An 18,958-nucleotide genomic window follows, 5' to 3' on the forward strand; every position below is an offset into this window, starting at 1 on the left:
GTATATCAACTTGAAGTAAAAAAATTAAAAAATATCTTTAATAGCATGTATCAGTAACTTTAAAATTATGATATGGGTTAATTTATCAATTGTATACATTAAACATATTTCATAAACAAACCGTAATGCAGTGACTTTATATTTGTAAAATATCATATTTTAGTTTTTCTGAAGTTTTCATTTGTACTTAAAGAAGAACTTTCTTCCACTGCTTCAACATTTCTTGAAATTTAATCCCAGCAATTTCATAGTAAATACCTGTTAGCTTTAATTAGGATTGTGTCAGTGCAAACGTAAGTATAATATTAAACTAAGGAGGAAAGGAAAACATTCTTAATGTAAGACATGGTGGAGAGAATATGTGCTAGCCCCTAATTGTGTAAATGTGGTTTAAAGTTGTCCCATTTAACCTACAGTGGACCAATTTCTGCCTGAACACAATTGAACCAATTTTCTCCTACTATTTTTGCTCACCTGCCACTATTTTGCAACAGTTGTATACCTGTGAAATAGTTTAGAGCCTTATAGTTCTTTGTAAGACCATTAGAGGCATTGCCATAATTTTTATATTGTAGCATTCATGTAGATCATCATTGGCTGATCTTATGGAAAGGACATCTCTAGACCTGGAGCTGGATCTTCAGGCATCAAGAACAAGGCAGAGACACTTAAATGAGGAATTATCTATTCTAAGAGAATTGCGGCAGCGTCTGGAGGATGCCCAGCTTAGTGGTCAAACTGATCTGCCTCATTGGGTCATTCATGATGAACGATTCCGAAATTTGCTGAAGGAAGCAGAAAGGCAGGTATGGAATCATCTGAACATTTAGTACAGCTTGTTTTCGTTGTTCGTACAGCAATGAGATACAGAAATCAGATATGTAATGTTTAATTTTCATAAATATTTAATAAATTATTGAAGAGCAAATATAAATAATAGCTTGAGGTAATGCTCTTGTATCAAGCAAGGGAAAACCAGGAGTTAAATTGTTTAGGCAAACTTTTACTTCTGGAACAGATTTATTTAGATATCCCCTCCCTCCCTTAAAATATAAAATAGGGCATTCTCTTCTCTTTCAGGAGCTCAAATCTCAATCATTCATATCTGTTGCTACGTCTACTGGTATGGGACACCCCAGAAATAGGATTAAAGAACAAACCGTCCATGGAATATGTAGAAAACTGGTTCTGCGCTTACAAAGAAATATAAAATAAAATCAGTGTCAAACCTGCATGAGCACTTTACATTGAAGTGGTCTGATAAAAATCTGTTTTTATCAGATTTTTAATGTTTAAGGATGTTTTAAAAAATTATGTAGAGCTATTTAGAAGTCTGTTTGGATTCATAATTCTTTTCAGATAATATAAGATAGTTTTTCTGTTTAAGAGGGTGGATTTACATCTAGCAATGTATACATTTCAGATCTATAGCCTATAATCCTAAATGGAGATTTGTATCAAAATCATTATAGAACAGTGGTTCTCAACCTTTTTAATGCCGCGACCCCAACCGGTCGTAAGTCGAGGACTAAACCGGTCGTAAGTCGAGGACTAAACCGGTCATAAGTCGAGGACTAAACCGGTCATAAGTCGAGGACTACCCAACCGGTCGTAAGTCGAGGACTGTCCCTGCCCGGGAGCGCCACGCATGTGTGGTTCCGCCCCCTGCACCGGCCGAGGCGTAGCTGGCAAGCGGCAGAAATGGAGCAGGCCGACCACCAGCTGGCCCAGCCCAAGGGAGGTAAGGCACCCGCTGGAAAAGGGGAAAAAAAATGGCGGACAGCCTTGCTTGGCGACCCCCATAAAATGGTCGATCGACCCCAAATGGGGTCCCGACCCATAGGTTGAGAACCACTGTTATAGAATAACTGAATTTGTGTTACATTGTTTTGTGGGAGGAGGAATTTTTAGTAGCAGTTTCATGCATTTTCATATCTTAAATATAGCTTTAACAGTGAATATAATTTAATCGTAACAGATCTGGCAAAAAAAGAGTGAGACATTGAATTTTCCATTGATATATGGTCTAATAAGAGTTTAGGCTCCTAGGATCCAATTAGTAAAAGTTGATATTAGAAATGGCTCTGTTAGAGAAATTGCTGAAGAAATGTCCATTCTTTTACTGTGCTTATTTGCATACTGCTGTCTTTCTATGCATTTTAAACCAAGTTAGTGCTCATTTATTTACTTATTAAATTTAAAAGGCCACCCAACTACTGTGTTTCTCTGAAAGTAAGACCTACCCCAAAAATAAGTCCTAGCTTGATTTTGGAGGATGGGCCTAATATAAGCCCTACTGCAAAAATAAGCCCTAGTTTTGGGGCAAGGCACACACCTAAAAATCAAGCTGGGGTGGGGTTGTGGAGCTGTCCCACATGCCCCGCACCCACTTACCTTTAAGCCAGGCCTCACCTCGCCGGCCCATTTCTTCTGCGGCGTCTTCTGCAGCCAGGCCTGCATTTCTCAGTCACAGGCCTTTCCGGAAGGACAATGCAGTTGAGAACCGAGCTATGTATTCAATCCATAGCTCAGTTCTATAAGAACTCTGCAGCCGAAAACCGAACTATGGATTGAATCCATAGCTCAGTACTTGGCTGCAGAGGCCTTCCGGAATGGCCTGACTGCAAAATGCAATCTGGAATGCAGCTGCAGAATGAAGCTGCTCCTTTGGCTGTAGAAGAAGTGGACTAGCTGGGTGGGGCTGTTGGTACTGGAGGTGAGTATAAAAAAATCCCCCGAAAATAAGACCTGGTGCCTCTTTTGGAGGGAAAAAAAAGACCCGGTCTTATTTTCAGGGAAACACGGTACATAAGACTCTGAGTGGTATTCCACATTAAACATAGTAAGAGCAATAAAAACAAGAATTAAAAGAACCCCTCCATTTCCTGCTCATCAATAAAATGCTATTGACATTTATCCTACCACAAGCCCTAGGTAAAAATCCAGGTTTTCAAGGAGTTGTTAAACATTGTCAGAGTGGGAACCATATGGATCTCGGGGGCAGGGAAGATGCTGTTCCAGACAGTGGGCACTGCAGCAGAAATGTTGCAATAGATGAAATTGTCCAATAGATGGAACCTAAAGCATACCCATCTTGCCCAATCACACAGGATGGTCAGAAACAGTTAAAAACACTTCAACTGGTGAAGTTACAAATGAAGGGAATTATAACTTAATACAAACAAGAAAAAACTTACAAGACTTGGATACAACAATAAATATGGAAAAGATACCTTATGCAATAGAACATCAAAATAAACCTGAGAAGAAAGAAGACTTAACAAAATGGACACTGCTAGGAGAATCATTGTTTGGGAGGCAAAAAGCATACATCCTATCTACTATGTATCCTCTACTTCTAACAATAACTACAAAAATACAAGAGTTGGACAAGTTGAAAATACGAATTTGGAAAACAATTTGGCAAAGGAAGAAGATTAGAGATGGGCTGAAGAGACTGGATTCGCCCTACCAGATGGAATATTATATGAGTAAACATTTTTTTGAATATGGCTAAATAAACAAATAACTTTGGCCATAAAGGAACTTTAGAATGAGTGGGATAAGAGATATAAGTAATATAGTATTTTTTGATCAGATACAAAATGTAAAAATATTAGGATGTAAATGAAGGAAAAGTTTGAATTTTAAAGACAAATTAAATTTGAAAAGATTTAGGATTAAGGAATGATTGAAATATTGAGGGGAAATTAGGCTTAATAAGAACTCTGAAAAAAAAGGATATATAGTGATTTAACTAATTTTTACAAATAGAAGTGAAATATAAATTGACTAGAAAGATGTTAGGGATAGATGTGATTATAGATAAGTAGTATAGTATCTCTTATAATATATGAAATATGAAAATACTGGGCTGATATATTTAAATGGAAAATTTGGATATTTAGATGTTAAATACTGGGGAAAATATGATTGACAAGAATTGTTTGAATATTATAGAGAAATTGAGCTTAAACAAGATTTATGAAAATAAGATACATGGTGAATCAATAAGATGACTCTTACGAAAATAACATAAGCTGATAAGAAAAAAAATGCTACATATGGATGCTACTATTGTTGGTATAATTATAGAAGAAAATGTTTTTATTTAATCATTTAAATATGGAAAATATAAAATATTAGAAATTATATTTGTTTAATGTTGTAAAAGGAGAATACTACTGGGTGAAGAGACGATCAAGGAAATATATTATAAATTGATATACTAATTATGGAAATATAAAAATTAATTATTATTGATTGTTTATTAACTATTATTAATTATATATTCTTTTCTAAAAAAATTATGAACCAAGACAACACACTGTACACCAGGCACTAAGGCTGTTATTGTAAAAAAAACAATAAAAAAAGAAACAGTCAAAAATACAATCCCTCAGATAATTAGTCATATGCCATAAAGGTGATAGCTATCACTTTGATTGGCACCCTTTCCAGCTGTTACTTCCTTAAAGATATAGGATCAGGAGGCAAGAAAAAAATCACTCATTTTTTGAAATAGGAAAACAGTTACTAAATATTGAATGTCATAACCCACTAAAAATAGATATAATCAAAGGTCCGCTAATCTTGACTTGTTTCAAACTGACATTAAATCTAGAAAATAAAAAGGGGGCATTGTTATTTTTACAGTTTGTATATTGGGTTTTTATTTTTTGTAAGCTACCCAGAGTCACTGAAAGTGAGTGGGCAGCCATATAAATTTTCTAAATAAGTAAATAAATATAGAAAATATGGAGGTATTGTTGGTAGGAAAAAGCTTAACTTGAGGTATGAAATGAAGCTGGTTGTAGATGAGGTGGTATTTCTCCAGAAAGCATAGTTTACAATTTGGGAATATTCCAGGAACCCCCAGTTGTCATTGAATTTGCATGTGGCATTTGTGCTTCAAATTGCATATGTGTAATTTACTGCTAGTGCACAAAGCATGATCCTTCCTCAGTAATTTATTGAGAACAATTTAAGGTTGTGGTCTTGACCTTAAAACTCCTTAGCAACTTAGATCTTTACTATTTGAGGGACTGAGGCTCTCACTATGAACCAGCCTAGTTACTTAGTCCAGTATATATCATCACTGTTGGAAGTCATACATCCTTGGTTGCTTCCTTGGATAAGTCCGAGGCTGCAAATTGCACTTTAAGAAAATGGCAGAAAAGAGCTCTCTTTTGCCAATGTTTGTAATTATGCTGATTTTTAAAAATGGATTACATTGATTTAATGGGGTAATGTTTTATATTTTATGTAATTGTTTGAATGGTTATAAGCTGCCTGGACTGCTTATTATACAAAGAGAAATTTGTGGTATAAATTCAATAAATAAATAAAGGAATTAATTGCTTCCTTAGACAAGGCAAACAAAATTTGATTATCGTCAACAACAAGCAGCTGAAAAATTGCTTAAAAAAGCTTCCAAAGAAGTATACCAACTGCGTGGTCAAAATCAAACGGAACCTTTTCAGGTGCAGACTTTCCGGTAAGCTATTAAGAATTGTTTAAATTATTTTGAAAGTATTTAAGCTGATAGTTAACGTCATAATTGAAAAGAGCACACATTTATTTTATTTCTTGTACACATACTATTTCCTTTATATAAATATTTTATTAATTTTTTGATTTTACAATCATAAGTACTTAATGAGCAATGTGTTGTCTGTGTCTATTAGTAATTCACTGGTACATATTAACTTTCTCAGTCTAGTCCAGGGGTAGGCAACCTTGGCTCTTTTATGACTCGTGGACTTCAACTCCCAGAATTCCTGAGCCAGCTGTGCTGGCTCAGGAATTCTGGGAGTTGAAGTCCACGAGTCATAAAAGAGCCAAGGTTGCCTACCCCTGTTCTAGTCCAATCTACACCATCTACTGCTTCCTTAGTCCTCTCTTCTTCTGGTAGTATGCATTTTTCCATACCGGACAAATACAATTCTTGTTACTGTTAATACATATACAATTAAATATAGAAATCTTCATCACATTTTTCTGGTATTATACATAATATCAATAGTATCAATTTATAATATCTTTTTTAGCCAAAATATATCTCAATTGCATTTGCACTTAAAATCCATTTATTCAATCAATATCCTGTTTTTCCAGATTTTTAAATTTTTTAATTTCCCATCAATGTTCAAAATATCTCTATCGCTTATAATTTTTTCATAATAAATTATAGTTGGGTAACCAAAAGCTTCCCTTATTCAAACCCTTTTAGAATTTTCATATATCCCATCTTATAACAAAGTATAGTATTCTAGTTACAAATCCTATCCTTCTAATTATAATAACACTTTTATTTCTAACAATTATCTATTTTCTTAGCCATATTCAAACATCTATTTAGTAGTATAATATCCCATCTAATAGGTCAGAACCTCTATTTCCTTCAGTCTTACTCTGGCTTTCTTCGTTTGCCAAATAACTTTCCAAGTCAGTATATTTAAATCATCAAGTAGTTCTTCCTCTGTTTTTGTATATATTGTTTGGAATGAGGAAAAGAATTTGGTTGAAGTGTTTTTGGAAGAACGCTCAACCCATTTATATTCATTAAACAGCCTCTATCCTTCTCCTTCAGTTTTTCTTTTCATTTCTTGTTTGCCAATATTCAGCATTTCTCCTAACAGCTTTATCATCCGTTCGATCAGCTCTTCTTCCTTATCCTCAAATGTGTTCTGAGATCTTGACAAGTACGATGTCTTTTCCATTTCCGGTGTTATCACTGCATCTTCTAATTTTTCATTTATCTGTATCTGTCTTTGGATCTGTTTCTTCTAATTTTCCTTCTGTTTTCTGGGTTATTAGTTCCTTCTTTGCAGTCATTGTCTGGATATGTAAGTTTAGGTTAGAAAATTGTTCTTTTATCTCATTTGCGTTATTTTTAGTCTCATCTTGAAATAAAACAATTGTCTCTTGGATTGATTTCAACATGGAAAGAATTTCTTTCTGAGATTCATTAACATTTTCTTGTTGATATTTCAAGCTGGGAGGTTTGGAGACAGGTTTTTTACCATTTAAGCCTGAGTATGGAACACTCATTTTGTTTTTGTATGAAGTCTTTATAGTCCAATAGGGTCCCCAACCCAGATAAGCAGCCCAAGGGTTTTTGTTTTTCCCTTTTCCCAGCTGCTGTCTGCAAAAGTGAAAGTGTCCAGGAAGAACAAAGAGTCTTATCTGAGTCTGGGCTTCAAGCTAAGTTTCCCTTAAGTATAATAAATTGTAGTGCCATATTTCTCCACTAGATGTCATTGACAGTCTTCCAACTTTCAAAATCCAAGCTTATTTTGCAAACTTTCAAATATTTTTTCTAAACAAAAAGTCCCAAAGATACTTTTAGTCCCCAAATTTCAAAGCTATAGATCTGTATTAGTTCCAAATTGATCTTGTAATTTCCTCTGTTTTTCCCCCAAAGCAGTTAATTCACCACTTTTCCTTTCCTGAGGGAGCAGGGCAATGACTTCCCTTCTCTCTCTCATCGGGGAGGATTCTTTGCTTTGGGCATTCTTTTTTCCAGGAAAGTAGTGTTAGGGCCATAAAAAGAGGATAAAGTTCCAGTTCCATCCACGTTGCTCAGAAATTGCTAGTTAGTGCTTATCTTCAGTTGTCAGCAGCTTCTGACTGGCCACATGAATGTAGCCAGTTTTTCCCCTGCCGGTTTGGAGGGCTTCCTCGGATCCAGCGGAAGAGCTGCCGCCCCTCCACGATCAACGAGGATCTCCTCCTTCGTCGCCTATTCGGGGTGACTTTCAATCCTTTTTAGGGTCCCCAGTGGGGCGAAATCGTCTTCCTGCGCCCGTTACGTCACGAAGGCAAACTGGAAGTCTCACATACTATTTCCTTCTGAGCATTCATGGAATAAAAAGTGAAAATGAACAATTAAAAGACTTTCCATTTATAGTCTGAAGTAATAAAACCCAAATATGAGTTATTACTTTATTGATTACTAGGGGTGAAAAAAATTACAGGCTTTCCCTTAATCACAGGAATAATGAATATAGATCTAAAACTTTTAGAGTACAGCTCTTATCAGACGTGGTACATTTTCACATTTGACTCTACTATACATCTGCTTTTAGATATAAGCAGATAAAGTATATAAAATCAAATTCATGTCTATAAGTACTAATGAATCTAAAATTTTTGAAGTACGATTTTGGCTAATTATATTTTTATATAAACAAAGAACGTATACATATGCACTCACACAAACATTCCATATTTGTATCCTATGTTTCATGCTAATTTTTCTCTATAACAATACAATCAGATACTTTAGGCCCAGACTAACTGAGTGATCCTGAGTCACCTAAGGAGGGGAAATATAATATCGCGCCATCCCTGCTCCTAGTTCTGTACTAAATCTCATGGCTTTCATACATGGACACATTTGTACACACACACACGGATAAAGATAAACCATAAAAAAATATCTGTAGGAAGGGCATTTGGGAATTTGAAGTCTGGTTTAATTTTTTCATTTTGTCTGAATTCTTTGAAGCCTCATAATTATCCTTAATTATGCAAATACTTGAATGCAGTTTCTGAAGTAATTAAGATAGCATCCAGTGGGACTGTACAAATATGGGGATGATTGAGAACATCCAAAACACCTTTTTATATTTTTTATGTTGCTACTTTAGGAGTTGGTCTTGGGTAAATGATACAATATTCTGTTTGTTTGTTAAATGAGTTAAACTATGTACTGAAATAATTGCACAATATTTTTCCCACATACGACAGAGAGAAGATGGCATTCTTTACAAGGCCAAGGATCAGCGTCCCACCTCTGCCAGCTGATGATGTATAATGAAGTATTTATCTGCCTTTTCCTATTTTAAAATGAAGTTATTGAACTACTTAAGTTTATTTTTTAAAAATATGCAAAGATTATTAATATACACATTTTGTAAACAAAAATAGAAAAATATACATATATACTGTGTGTGTGTGTGTGTGTTTGTATATATATATATATATCAGCTGGCATAAAAATGCGTGAACACCAGAAAGTTTATAAAACTATAAAAGTTTAATAAAATACAATACCAAGCTTTTGCTGGCAACTGTCAGCATCATCAGGGTAACTTCCAGTCGATGGGGAAGCCTTTTATGGATATGGCACTCTTTGCACCCGGCTCCTAGATCTCGTTACCGGTCCCAGCCAATCCACCTGCGTTTTGATAGTAATTTCCATATTGCTAGCCATTGCTTTCTTGCTTTCCTTGCTTGTATCCCTGTCATCATACTTTTCCCCCCCTTCCTGTGACCGTGTGTTATCTTTCCGCTGTTTACCCTCTTCCCTTTCTTTCCTAACGCTCCCTCTCGCCGTTCTCCCACTTTCTTTCTTTCCATGGGCCTTTTTTGGAACTACGTCCTCATTGTCTTTCCCTATGCCACAGGGTTTCATTACGATAGTCTCATCCTGGCTCCCGTTCCCCAGCGTTCCCTCGCTAGTTTTCTCCTTCATTTTCCTATCCATGGGAACATTCCTAACGGCATTGCTGGAGTTCGTCCATGGTTCCTCCCCGAGTTGGCTGCAGCCCTCCTCCTCTCCCCACAGGATCCTTGGTGCCAAGGGGGAAGGGACCCCCTCCCCACTGCCCGTCCATTTCTCCATTCCTTGGGGGTGTGCAATCATCCTTGAGGGGGGAGGAGGGGGAAAAGAGGGGGTGGTCCTTCGGTTCTCGGTTTTCCCCCCTTTTCCCGTGTGATTCCGAGGGGGGAATCATTCCTCTCAGATGTTTCCAGGAGCGCGTGGAGGCTCTAAGATTGTAAGTAACCATTTCCTCGTCCTCCCATAGTTCTCCTACATGTCTAAAACGGGAGCACTCCGTTGAGGCAACAGCGTGGGAGGGGTTAATCGCAGGGTCCCCGATGGGGGTAGGGATGATGCCACAATCCTTCCATTCACGCTCACTCCGCCTCCGGGTGTAGGTATAGAGTCGCATCCTTGCCAAACTCCTCACAGGGCACGGAGGGACACCAGATCCATCTGTAGTTGGCTCTCTGATGTCAATGTGTTCTTCCATTCGTTGGGGGTCAGCACGCACTCCCATGTTCAGAAGGTTGCTCGGTTGCCGGTTGTTCCCTATTTGGGCACTTTCAAGGCTTATTTCCCCCACCACCTCTCTCTCCCGAGGGCACGTTGCGATGTTAAAACGTTTCCTTTTGGGGGAAGGATCCCTCATGGTCCATGCTCTTAACGTTGTGTGCGCAGGGCATAGGTCGACATGCCGGTTAATGGATTCCTTATTTGAGAGCCAAGCCTCCTTAAGGAGGCGGCCCCCCTTTGTGTTGTCATGAGCAATCACCTGTACGTTGTTGATGTCGAACCCATGCGATACGGCAATGGCCAGATTTTATGGGCTCCCTAAGGTTCACAAGGAGGGTGTTCCCCTCCACCCTATTGTGTCATTCAGGGACACCCCGACCTCAGGCCTGGCCAAATGGCTGAGCAATCGCATCAGCCATTTGGTCGATGGTAACTCTACCACTGTCAAATCTGCGGAGGAGTTCCTTGATAGGATTAGTTCCTTGAGGATAGAGGATGATGAGGTGATGGTGTGATGGTGTCCTTCAACGTCATCTCCCTCTTCGCCTCTATCCCACAAGAATTGGCTGTCAGGACAATAAGTGATCTCCTTGAAAGAAAGGGTCCAGGACAGCAACAGGACTCCCTTCGGCCTCAGGACCTTGTGAACCTGCTGGAGCTATGCCTGAAAACATATTTTACATTCCAGGGCATCACGCTTGAGCAAGTTAAGGGCACCCCCATGGGATCACTGATCTCCAGCATCATAGCGGAGGCCGTGCTGCAGCAGTTGGAACGCGTAGCGATGGCCCAGTGTTGTCACAAATTCTGGGCCCGCTACGTAGACGACACGTTTGTCATCATTAAGAAGAGCCAAAAAGCTGACTTTGTGGATACACTCAACTCATCGCAACGTGCCCTCGGGAGAGAGAGGTGGTGGGGGAAATAAGCCCTGAAAGTGCCCAAATAGGGAACAACTGGCAACCGAGCAACCTTCTGAACATGGGAGTGCGTGCTGACCCCCAACGAATGGAAGAACACATTGACATCAGAGAGCCAACTACAGATGGATCTGGTGTCCCTCCGTGCCCTGTGAGGAGTTTGGCAAGGATGCGACTCTATACCTACACCCGGAGGCGGAGTGAGCGTGAATGGAAGGATTGTGGCATCATCCCCACCCCCATCGGGGACCCCGCGATTAACCCCTCCCACGCTGTTGCCTCAACGGAGTGCTCCCATTTTAGACATGTAGGAGAACTACGGGAGGACGAGGAAATGGTTACTTACAATCTTAGAGCCTCCACGCGCTCCTGGAAACATCTGAGAGGAATGATCTCCCCTCGGAATCACACGGAAAAAGGGGGAGAAACCGAGAACTGAAGGACCACCCCCTCTTTCCCCCCTCCTCCCCCCTCAAGGATGATTGCACACCCCCAAGGAATGGAGAAATGGACGGACAGTGGGGAGGGGGTCCCTTCCCCCTCAGCACCAAGGATCCTGTGGGGAGAGGAGGAGGGCTGCAGCCAACTCGGGGAGGGACCATGGACGAACTCCAGCAATGCCGTTAGGAACGTTCCCATGGATAGGAAAATGAAGGAGAAAACTAGCGAGGGAACGCTGGGGAACGGGAGCCAGGATGAGACTATCGTAATGAAACCCCGTGGCATAGGGAAAGACAATGAGGATGTAGTTCCAAAAAAGGCCCATGGAAAGAAAGAAAGTGGGAGGAGAACGGCGACAGGGAGCGTTAGGAAAGAAAGGGAAGAGGGTAAACAGCGGAAAGATAACACACAGTCACAGGAAGGGGGGGGAAAGTATGATGACAGGGATACAAGCAAGGAAAGCAAGAAAGCAATGGCTAGCAATATGGAAATTACTATCAAAACGCAGGTGGATTGGCTGGGACCGGTAACGAGATCTAGGAGCTGGGTGCAAAGAGCGCCATATCCATAAAAGGCTTCCCCATCGACTGGAAGTTACCCTGATGATGCTGAGAGTTGCCAGCGAAAGCTGGGTATTGTATTTTATTAAACTTTTATAGTTTTATAAACTTCCTGGTGTTCACGCATTTTTATGCCAGCTGATATGAGTTTACCCAGGAATCACCTTTCTGTTTTTAGTAGTCTTAAATATATATGTGTGTGTGTGTGTGTGTGTTTTCTGAGGTTTTCGCGGATGTTTGTATGTAGATCTTTGGTTATTTGGGTTTTCTCCCACGTAAAATTGGAAGTGTCTTGGCGACGTTTCGACGAAGAAGCACGAAGCTGAAAACACCAGCCTGAAGATGACGAATGGGACTTTGTCGAAACGTCGCCAAGACACTTTCAATTTTACGTGGGAGAAAACCCGAATAACCAAAGACCTATATATATATATATATTACACAGACACCTCTCACACACAAATAGATACACTTATACACATATATTTTTTAATAGTGACTGCAACAAGGTTCGGGTTTTCCTTGTAAAACTGATTTCTCTGAAAAGAACATATTTTATCTTTAAAAAGTATATCATGTCAGAATGTGTAAGGGGTGGTTTTCTTTTCTTTCTTTTTTGCTGTTGTATTTTATTTTAAGGGCTGGAAGGCGGAAACAAAGTGAGTTCAGGAAAATTCACTGTATTGTAATTTATTTATAGTAATGTGTTTTCCTTGAAGGAAAATATTAACTTTAAGATGTATTTTAAAAGACATAAATTTTGTTATTTGGTGTTTGTCATACAGTAGAATGGAAACATTGAGCTGGTTTTGTTTCTGATAGCTGAACTGAAAATACTCTAAATTGTTAATTTTTAAATCAGCTTTACTGATTTATATTGATCTTACAATATATCATGTACTTCTGGCATTGTCTCTGTAGTTACACATCATTTGCAATGTTTTCTTTAAAAAAAGTGAAAATGTTACTGAAACATTGCAGAGTGTGACTGCATATTCTTATTGTGCACTAGTAGATTCTTATTTTATTTGTGTCAGGTGTATCTGTTATTTTAATTAGTTTTTCAGTTTAATGAGGAAAGGAAGAAGGTGACAGATCTTTCTTTAGCTGTTTTTTTAGGAAAATATTTCTCTGTGAAATATACGAATAATGTAATATGTGGACAGTTTCACTGTTCTGGAAATTAGTCTAGAACTCATTTAGGAAAAACTTCAAATATCATAGGACTGTGATTTCCATACATTTTCTTTTAAGTCTTGCATTTCAAACTTCATTATTTCACAAAAAAACCTCAAATTCATGCTGAATCCAAGTATGCAGAAAAGGAAGACATCTGTCTTTCAAAGTCCAGATTTATTAGATTTTTATCTCCTATAATCTTTAACCAATATAGCCAAAAGCTATATGTTACGTTTAGATAGAACCCGTCTGAGGAGGTTGTGATAACATAGATTATTGAATTAATGCATCTCAGGAAAAGTGTTATGAATTTTGAGAGTGGTTAATCATAACTTTATTGTATACAATAAAAAATCCAAATCCAAAATAAAAAAATTTCAGTTCTAAACTATTTTTATACATTCAGATTTTCCCATCTTTTTAATGAAAAGGCTTGTTTATTTTAATTAAAGATGGGTCTTTTCAAAATACTATATCTATACAAAATTTAACTACTACATGGACTATTCCTAGAATTAATATTCCACAAAATATTCCACAAAATGCTACTGTCATGATAATAGCATATTTGTTACCTGTTTTTATTGTCAAATTCTTAAATGGCCTTTTTTCTTGGTTCATTGCTTTACATTTTAATTATTATGATTTATTTTTCTTATGAAAATTATAATGCCAATTTTATAAAGTGGCAACTTCTTCTTGTGTTTCATAAGAAATTTTAAATACTGTTCCTTCCCAGTACTAATAGTGATTTTAGCTGTTCAGTGATGTAAACTCTAAACAAGAACTGAGATATGACTCAACGTTAACGTAGAGATGTTAAAAATATGAGCTAAAATAGTTCAATATTATCTTTGAAAACAATATACTATTCAGTTGAATGCCATTACTTTGGAGAAAACAAATCTTTTTAGGGTTTTTGATCATAGGTTTTTACAGTTAAGGTTCTATCATCTTAAATTCCTGAGAAAGCCACTTTTATGTCTTGCAATGTATGCAATGTTGTTTATTATGCTGTTATATTCAGCTTCAATTACCCAAATAATTATGCTCTTATATAATATAAAATATACCTTGGGGGATCATAATAAGAAATTTAATTTTAACATAGGATACAATAAAGTCAAAAAATTGTTTTTGGTTAAAAATCTAACAATGATGTAAAAAGTGTCAAGCACGGGAAATCAGGAGTCCAGGCAGTTTATTGTATGCTTATTTTATTTGTTTCTCTCTACAAGAATCTGAACTACTAACGGGGAAAGCAAATGGTGGTAGATAGAAGTCAGAGGAATTCAAGGTGGGCCGGACTTAGATATTGATGCTGTGTTGGACCTCTCCCTCAGCCTCATCATCTCCTATAGGAAGCCAGATAACAAAGAAATTTGTTAACCCCAATAAATCAGTATCTATCAAATCTGAAATTTGTGTTAAAATCATGAAACAGTAACCATTAAATTAATAAGAACTTACATGAAATCAAATAATTCATGATAGATGCTGTACACTTTCCCATTGCTTGGCATGATTAAATGATAAAATTTACCATTGTCTTCTAATACATTTCTTATGGGTGACATAGTAGATTACAAAAGTGTTTGAAAAATGTTATCCCAGAAACATACAGGAATAAATGGATGGAATTGGATTAGAATGGTAATGAAAAAATAGATGATCAAATGCTAAAACTCTTAAACATTGTTTTATACATTAGTTGCTATCATGGGTTAATCTTACATTGCTGCATATAATTCAATATATTTGGCCTCTAATGCAGCAGGGGTGGGGGGAGATGGGATGGTTTTGCGTGCATGCGCACCGCTTTCACAAATGCAACTTCCTATGCACGCACGTGTGTGTGTTGCACTCGCCCACCACTTCTGCAGCCCAGTTCCAAACCGGCTGCGGCCCAACACTGGACCAGGAGATGGGGACCCCTGCTCTTACACACTTGAGAAACAACTGAGAAAGGGCTTTTTTCCTCCAATCTGAAGAAAAAATATTATTTCTGATATGAAGCACTGCCTTGTTACTTGTGTCGTACTAATCGTTTGTGATAGAAAGCAGTCAGTATAAATATTTTGCCATCTCTTAGGTCCAATTATGACCAGCTTCTGCATGTATTATGGATGGAATACATGGTATAATACATGGCATTTGGACAGAAAATGTGTTTTCGAATCCCAAATAGAAAGATATTAGTGGATAATAGTTGTAGTCACTATGCAGTATACATACAGTATTTGTTTGGGGCGGAATAAGAACATGACTGCCCACATTAATACTATTATAGTATGTTATCCTCTACTGTGTTCATTCCTTAATGTTGTCATTGTTTCTGAAAGATTGTCATTTGTATTTGAAAAGTATTCTGTGAAATTAATAAAAATATATAAATATTTTTATTATATATTAATAAAAATATATAAATATGCTATAAAGTCTTCATGTTATGCATTTATTTTACAGTTAACTAGCACAATGTTAGCTTATGTTTATACAGTTATTATGAATTTGCAAAATGCAAAACAAGTGATCTTATAAAGGCTTTTACTAGTTTTGGATTAGCTACATTACACTTTTATAGTTTGTATTCCACAGTACACATTACATCTTGTAATATACATATATTGTTGTTACATTGCTTATAAAATACTTTCTGCATAATGCTCTCATATCCATTTTTATAATGTCAGCCATTCTGCCTTATGAAAGCCATTTATGGATTCCTTAATTGATTGGTAAGTATAGGTAGGGATGAAGGAATTTATGATTGTCATAGCATCCTCATGGTCACATGATCAAAATCCAGGTGCTTGGCAACTGACATGTATTTATGATGGTTGCAGCATTCTGGAGTCACATGATCACTATTTGTGGTTTCCAACAAGCAAAGTCAATGGGAGAAGCCAGAGTTGTTTAACAACTGCGTAATTCACTTAACAAATGCTGTGATTTGCTTAACAACTGGCAAAAAAGTTGTAAAATTGGGCAAGACCCACTTAACATCAGCCTTGCTTGGCAATGGAAATGCTGGTCTCAATTTGATTATAAGTGAAGAACTACCTTTAATATAGGATTAGAATGTATTTGGAAGTTATTGGGAATTGGGATGTATTATGTGGAATGTGGGAAATGCTTGGTTAAAAAGTGGCTGAATAGTTTGCCAGATTGCTGACTCCATGTAACGTAACTACTGTACAACTAATTACTGTATAGTGTAAATAGGGAAATACCAGCACTGGTCATGTTATATGAGCAAGAACATTGTAATAAGAGGATGGAGAATGCAGCTGTTATAACCTGGCAGTATCCTGCTGGTTTGGCTTTTTCAGGGGAAGGGTGATCTTAAACTTGGTGTTTGTTTCTCCCAAGCTAGTAGCCCTATCCTGGGGGACATGTAATTGGATTGGCCTCAAGGTGTTGCTAGTAAACACAATATCTGTAACAAAGCTATGGTGATAAACAGGCATACCAGGAGTGCATTACCAAAACCTTACTGAGTGAAGGTGGGGATGTTGGTCTGTCATCTTGGAACACTTTTTAGGATGACAACTTTTCTTCTGGAAAGGAGCCAGCTCCAAGAGCTTCCCCCTGGCTGCTAGGACCAGTTACCACTGGTTATCACTAGTAAAGTCCTGATTCACTTGAGTCTTGACTTCACTTGGACAGGATCTATAGTAGTAATTGGGACAACCACTTGCCAAGTTATGTGGACTTTTTTCTCCCTGTAACTTCTGAGAAAATGGATAAGGTACTCACCAGGATGAGCTCTGCCATCTGTGGTCTAGAGGACCCTTGTCCTTCATAGCTTTTTGGTATGTTGGAGGGGAGTTATTCTGTGGATCTGGAATATTGACAACAGTTCCTTGTGAGACAGGTTATGGCTAGAAGCCTTAAAGGAAGCTGTTGGATTCCTTTAATAGGCCTCTGGATCCAAAGAGTTCTCCAACTGTTCTTGGTTAACAAAACAAAGGTGAGAGATCAACTACAGAGTGCCCTAGATGAATCAGATTATCTGGACTATTATCAGAGTTCAGGCATGAATCCTTTGTACGTAGACAGACAAACCATTTGGAAATTATTTTTAAATGTATGTAAATTATTTAGTTTTTCAAAAATGCTATTCAAAAGTGCCGGCAGTCCACAAAAACACATATAACCTTTAAAGCTACAGTATCTGAAGACTCAATCACTGAGAGTCAATGGTAATACATCAATTTTTTATTTTTGCATCAAGGGATTTTTTTTTGCATGTTAAGTTGAATCTATTTAAAAGTATTTTCTAAAAGGTCCCAGAATGAAAATATCTCCACTCATCTTTAACATGTTAAAATACAAGTAAGTGCATTGTAGCCTTAGTCTGATTTTTGCAATACCTGTATATGTGCACAGCTGTGCAGAATTACGGAATAGATTTGCAAATGCGTGGTTGGGTATATATGATTTTTTGTGCTTCAGGTATGCAGGTAGTGGTGCTCCTCACCCCCAAGTGTTGAAAAAGCCTCTTAGCCATCAGGAAACCACAGCTTTGATGACTCTAATACATTCCGTATAGAAAAAATATCTTGGTCAGCAACTTTTGGACATCTACATGTGCTTTCTATGCAGGGACAATCAAAACTGGTGCTTTCCAGAAGTTTGTAGTACAATGACTGTGAGTTTAATCATTATGCTTAGCATATTAGGTTGCCAGTTCTTGAAATAGAAGATAAAAATATGAAGAAAATAAAGGGACATTTCTCACACATAAAACTTGTTCCTGAACTACTGCAGAGCTATACTTTGGCACATGAGAGGTGTATCCAATGTTCTCCTTTTATACGCTGAGTCATGCTTTTGCTTCCCTAAGTTTACATATTTCAGCTTAGTTATGGTAAAAATAATTGTTCAAAATATCTGCAGAGGTGTAGGCTAAACAACTGATGGTGGTTGTAGAAATAGGTTATCCACTTGAGACTCCTTCCAAACTTACATGAATATGAAGTATTTATCATAAACTTATTTGATGAAGAACAGAATTTAACTCTTTGTTGTTTGCTTTAATTAAATGGGGAAAAAAATCAAATACCACATCAGTTTTCCATGGACCCCATAAACTAAGGCTGCTATTGCAGGATCCAATCTGAGTCAGTCACTGGGATGAAAGATTTATTCTTCCAAGCTTTCGGGCTCGTGCTGGAGCGCATTCTCAGGGAAATTTCTTTCTCCATGGATGGGCTCCAGCACAAGCTGGAAAACTTGGAAGAATAAATCCTTGGTCCCAGTGATTGACTCCGATTGGATCCTGCAACATTAACCTGGGACACATATATTTGCCTTCATTCCTAAGGCTGCTATTGCAAATGTTCTGCACATTTTGCATTCTACTTCTCTCTGTCCCCGGTGGTGACAATTTTGCCACTTCCAAATGCGTAATAGCCCAAGTGTGATAGTAGTCCAGAAAAAAAATGATGTAAGACAATTGTTAAGATACTACAACCATCTTTTTAAATATAAACTATCAATACCTGAAAAAATCCTGTAAAAGCTAATCAAGCAGCATATTTGTCAGCACTTAGAAATGAACACGGTGATCTCTAGAAGTCAGCATGAGTTTGTTAAAAAATGGCATATCAAACAAACCTTATTGTCTTTAATGAAGCAACTAATTTATTGGACCAAAGAAATGCTGTGGAGATAGTATATTTAGTATATTTAGTCTTCAGTAAGATGTTTGATAAAGAAGACCACAGTCTACGTCTTGGGAAGATAGAACAATATGGGATAAACAGTACCAGCACCAAATGGATTTG

At 37.5% G+C, this 18,958-nt stretch overlaps 1 protein-coding gene across 1 annotated transcript in view; it reads left to right on the forward strand.

Annotated features, from left to right (window-relative positions):
* The window catches only part of WWC3 (WWC family member 3), a 157,212-nt gene that overhangs the window by 137,047 nt on the left and 1,207 nt on the right, over nt 1–18,958 (forward strand). The window contains exons 28-30 of the mRNA XM_029284339.1: nt 576–806; nt 5,370–5,497; nt 8,755–8,825. Of these exons, the coding sequence (XP_029140172.1) occupies nt 576–806; nt 5,370–5,497; nt 8,755–8,821 (426 nt within the window). The 3' untranslated portion in view covers nt 8,822–8,825. The remainder of the gene's footprint in view (nt 1–575; nt 807–5,369; nt 5,498–8,754; nt 8,826–18,958) is intronic.

This window comes from Protobothrops mucrosquamatus, unplaced genomic scaffold, assembly GCF_001527695.2.
Source record: "Protobothrops mucrosquamatus isolate PMUCROS unplaced genomic scaffold, P.Mucros_1.0 scaffold_125, whole genome shotgun sequence".
In the NCBI taxonomy this organism is placed as follows: Eukaryota; Metazoa; Chordata; class Lepidosauria; order Squamata; family Viperidae; genus Protobothrops; species Protobothrops mucrosquamatus.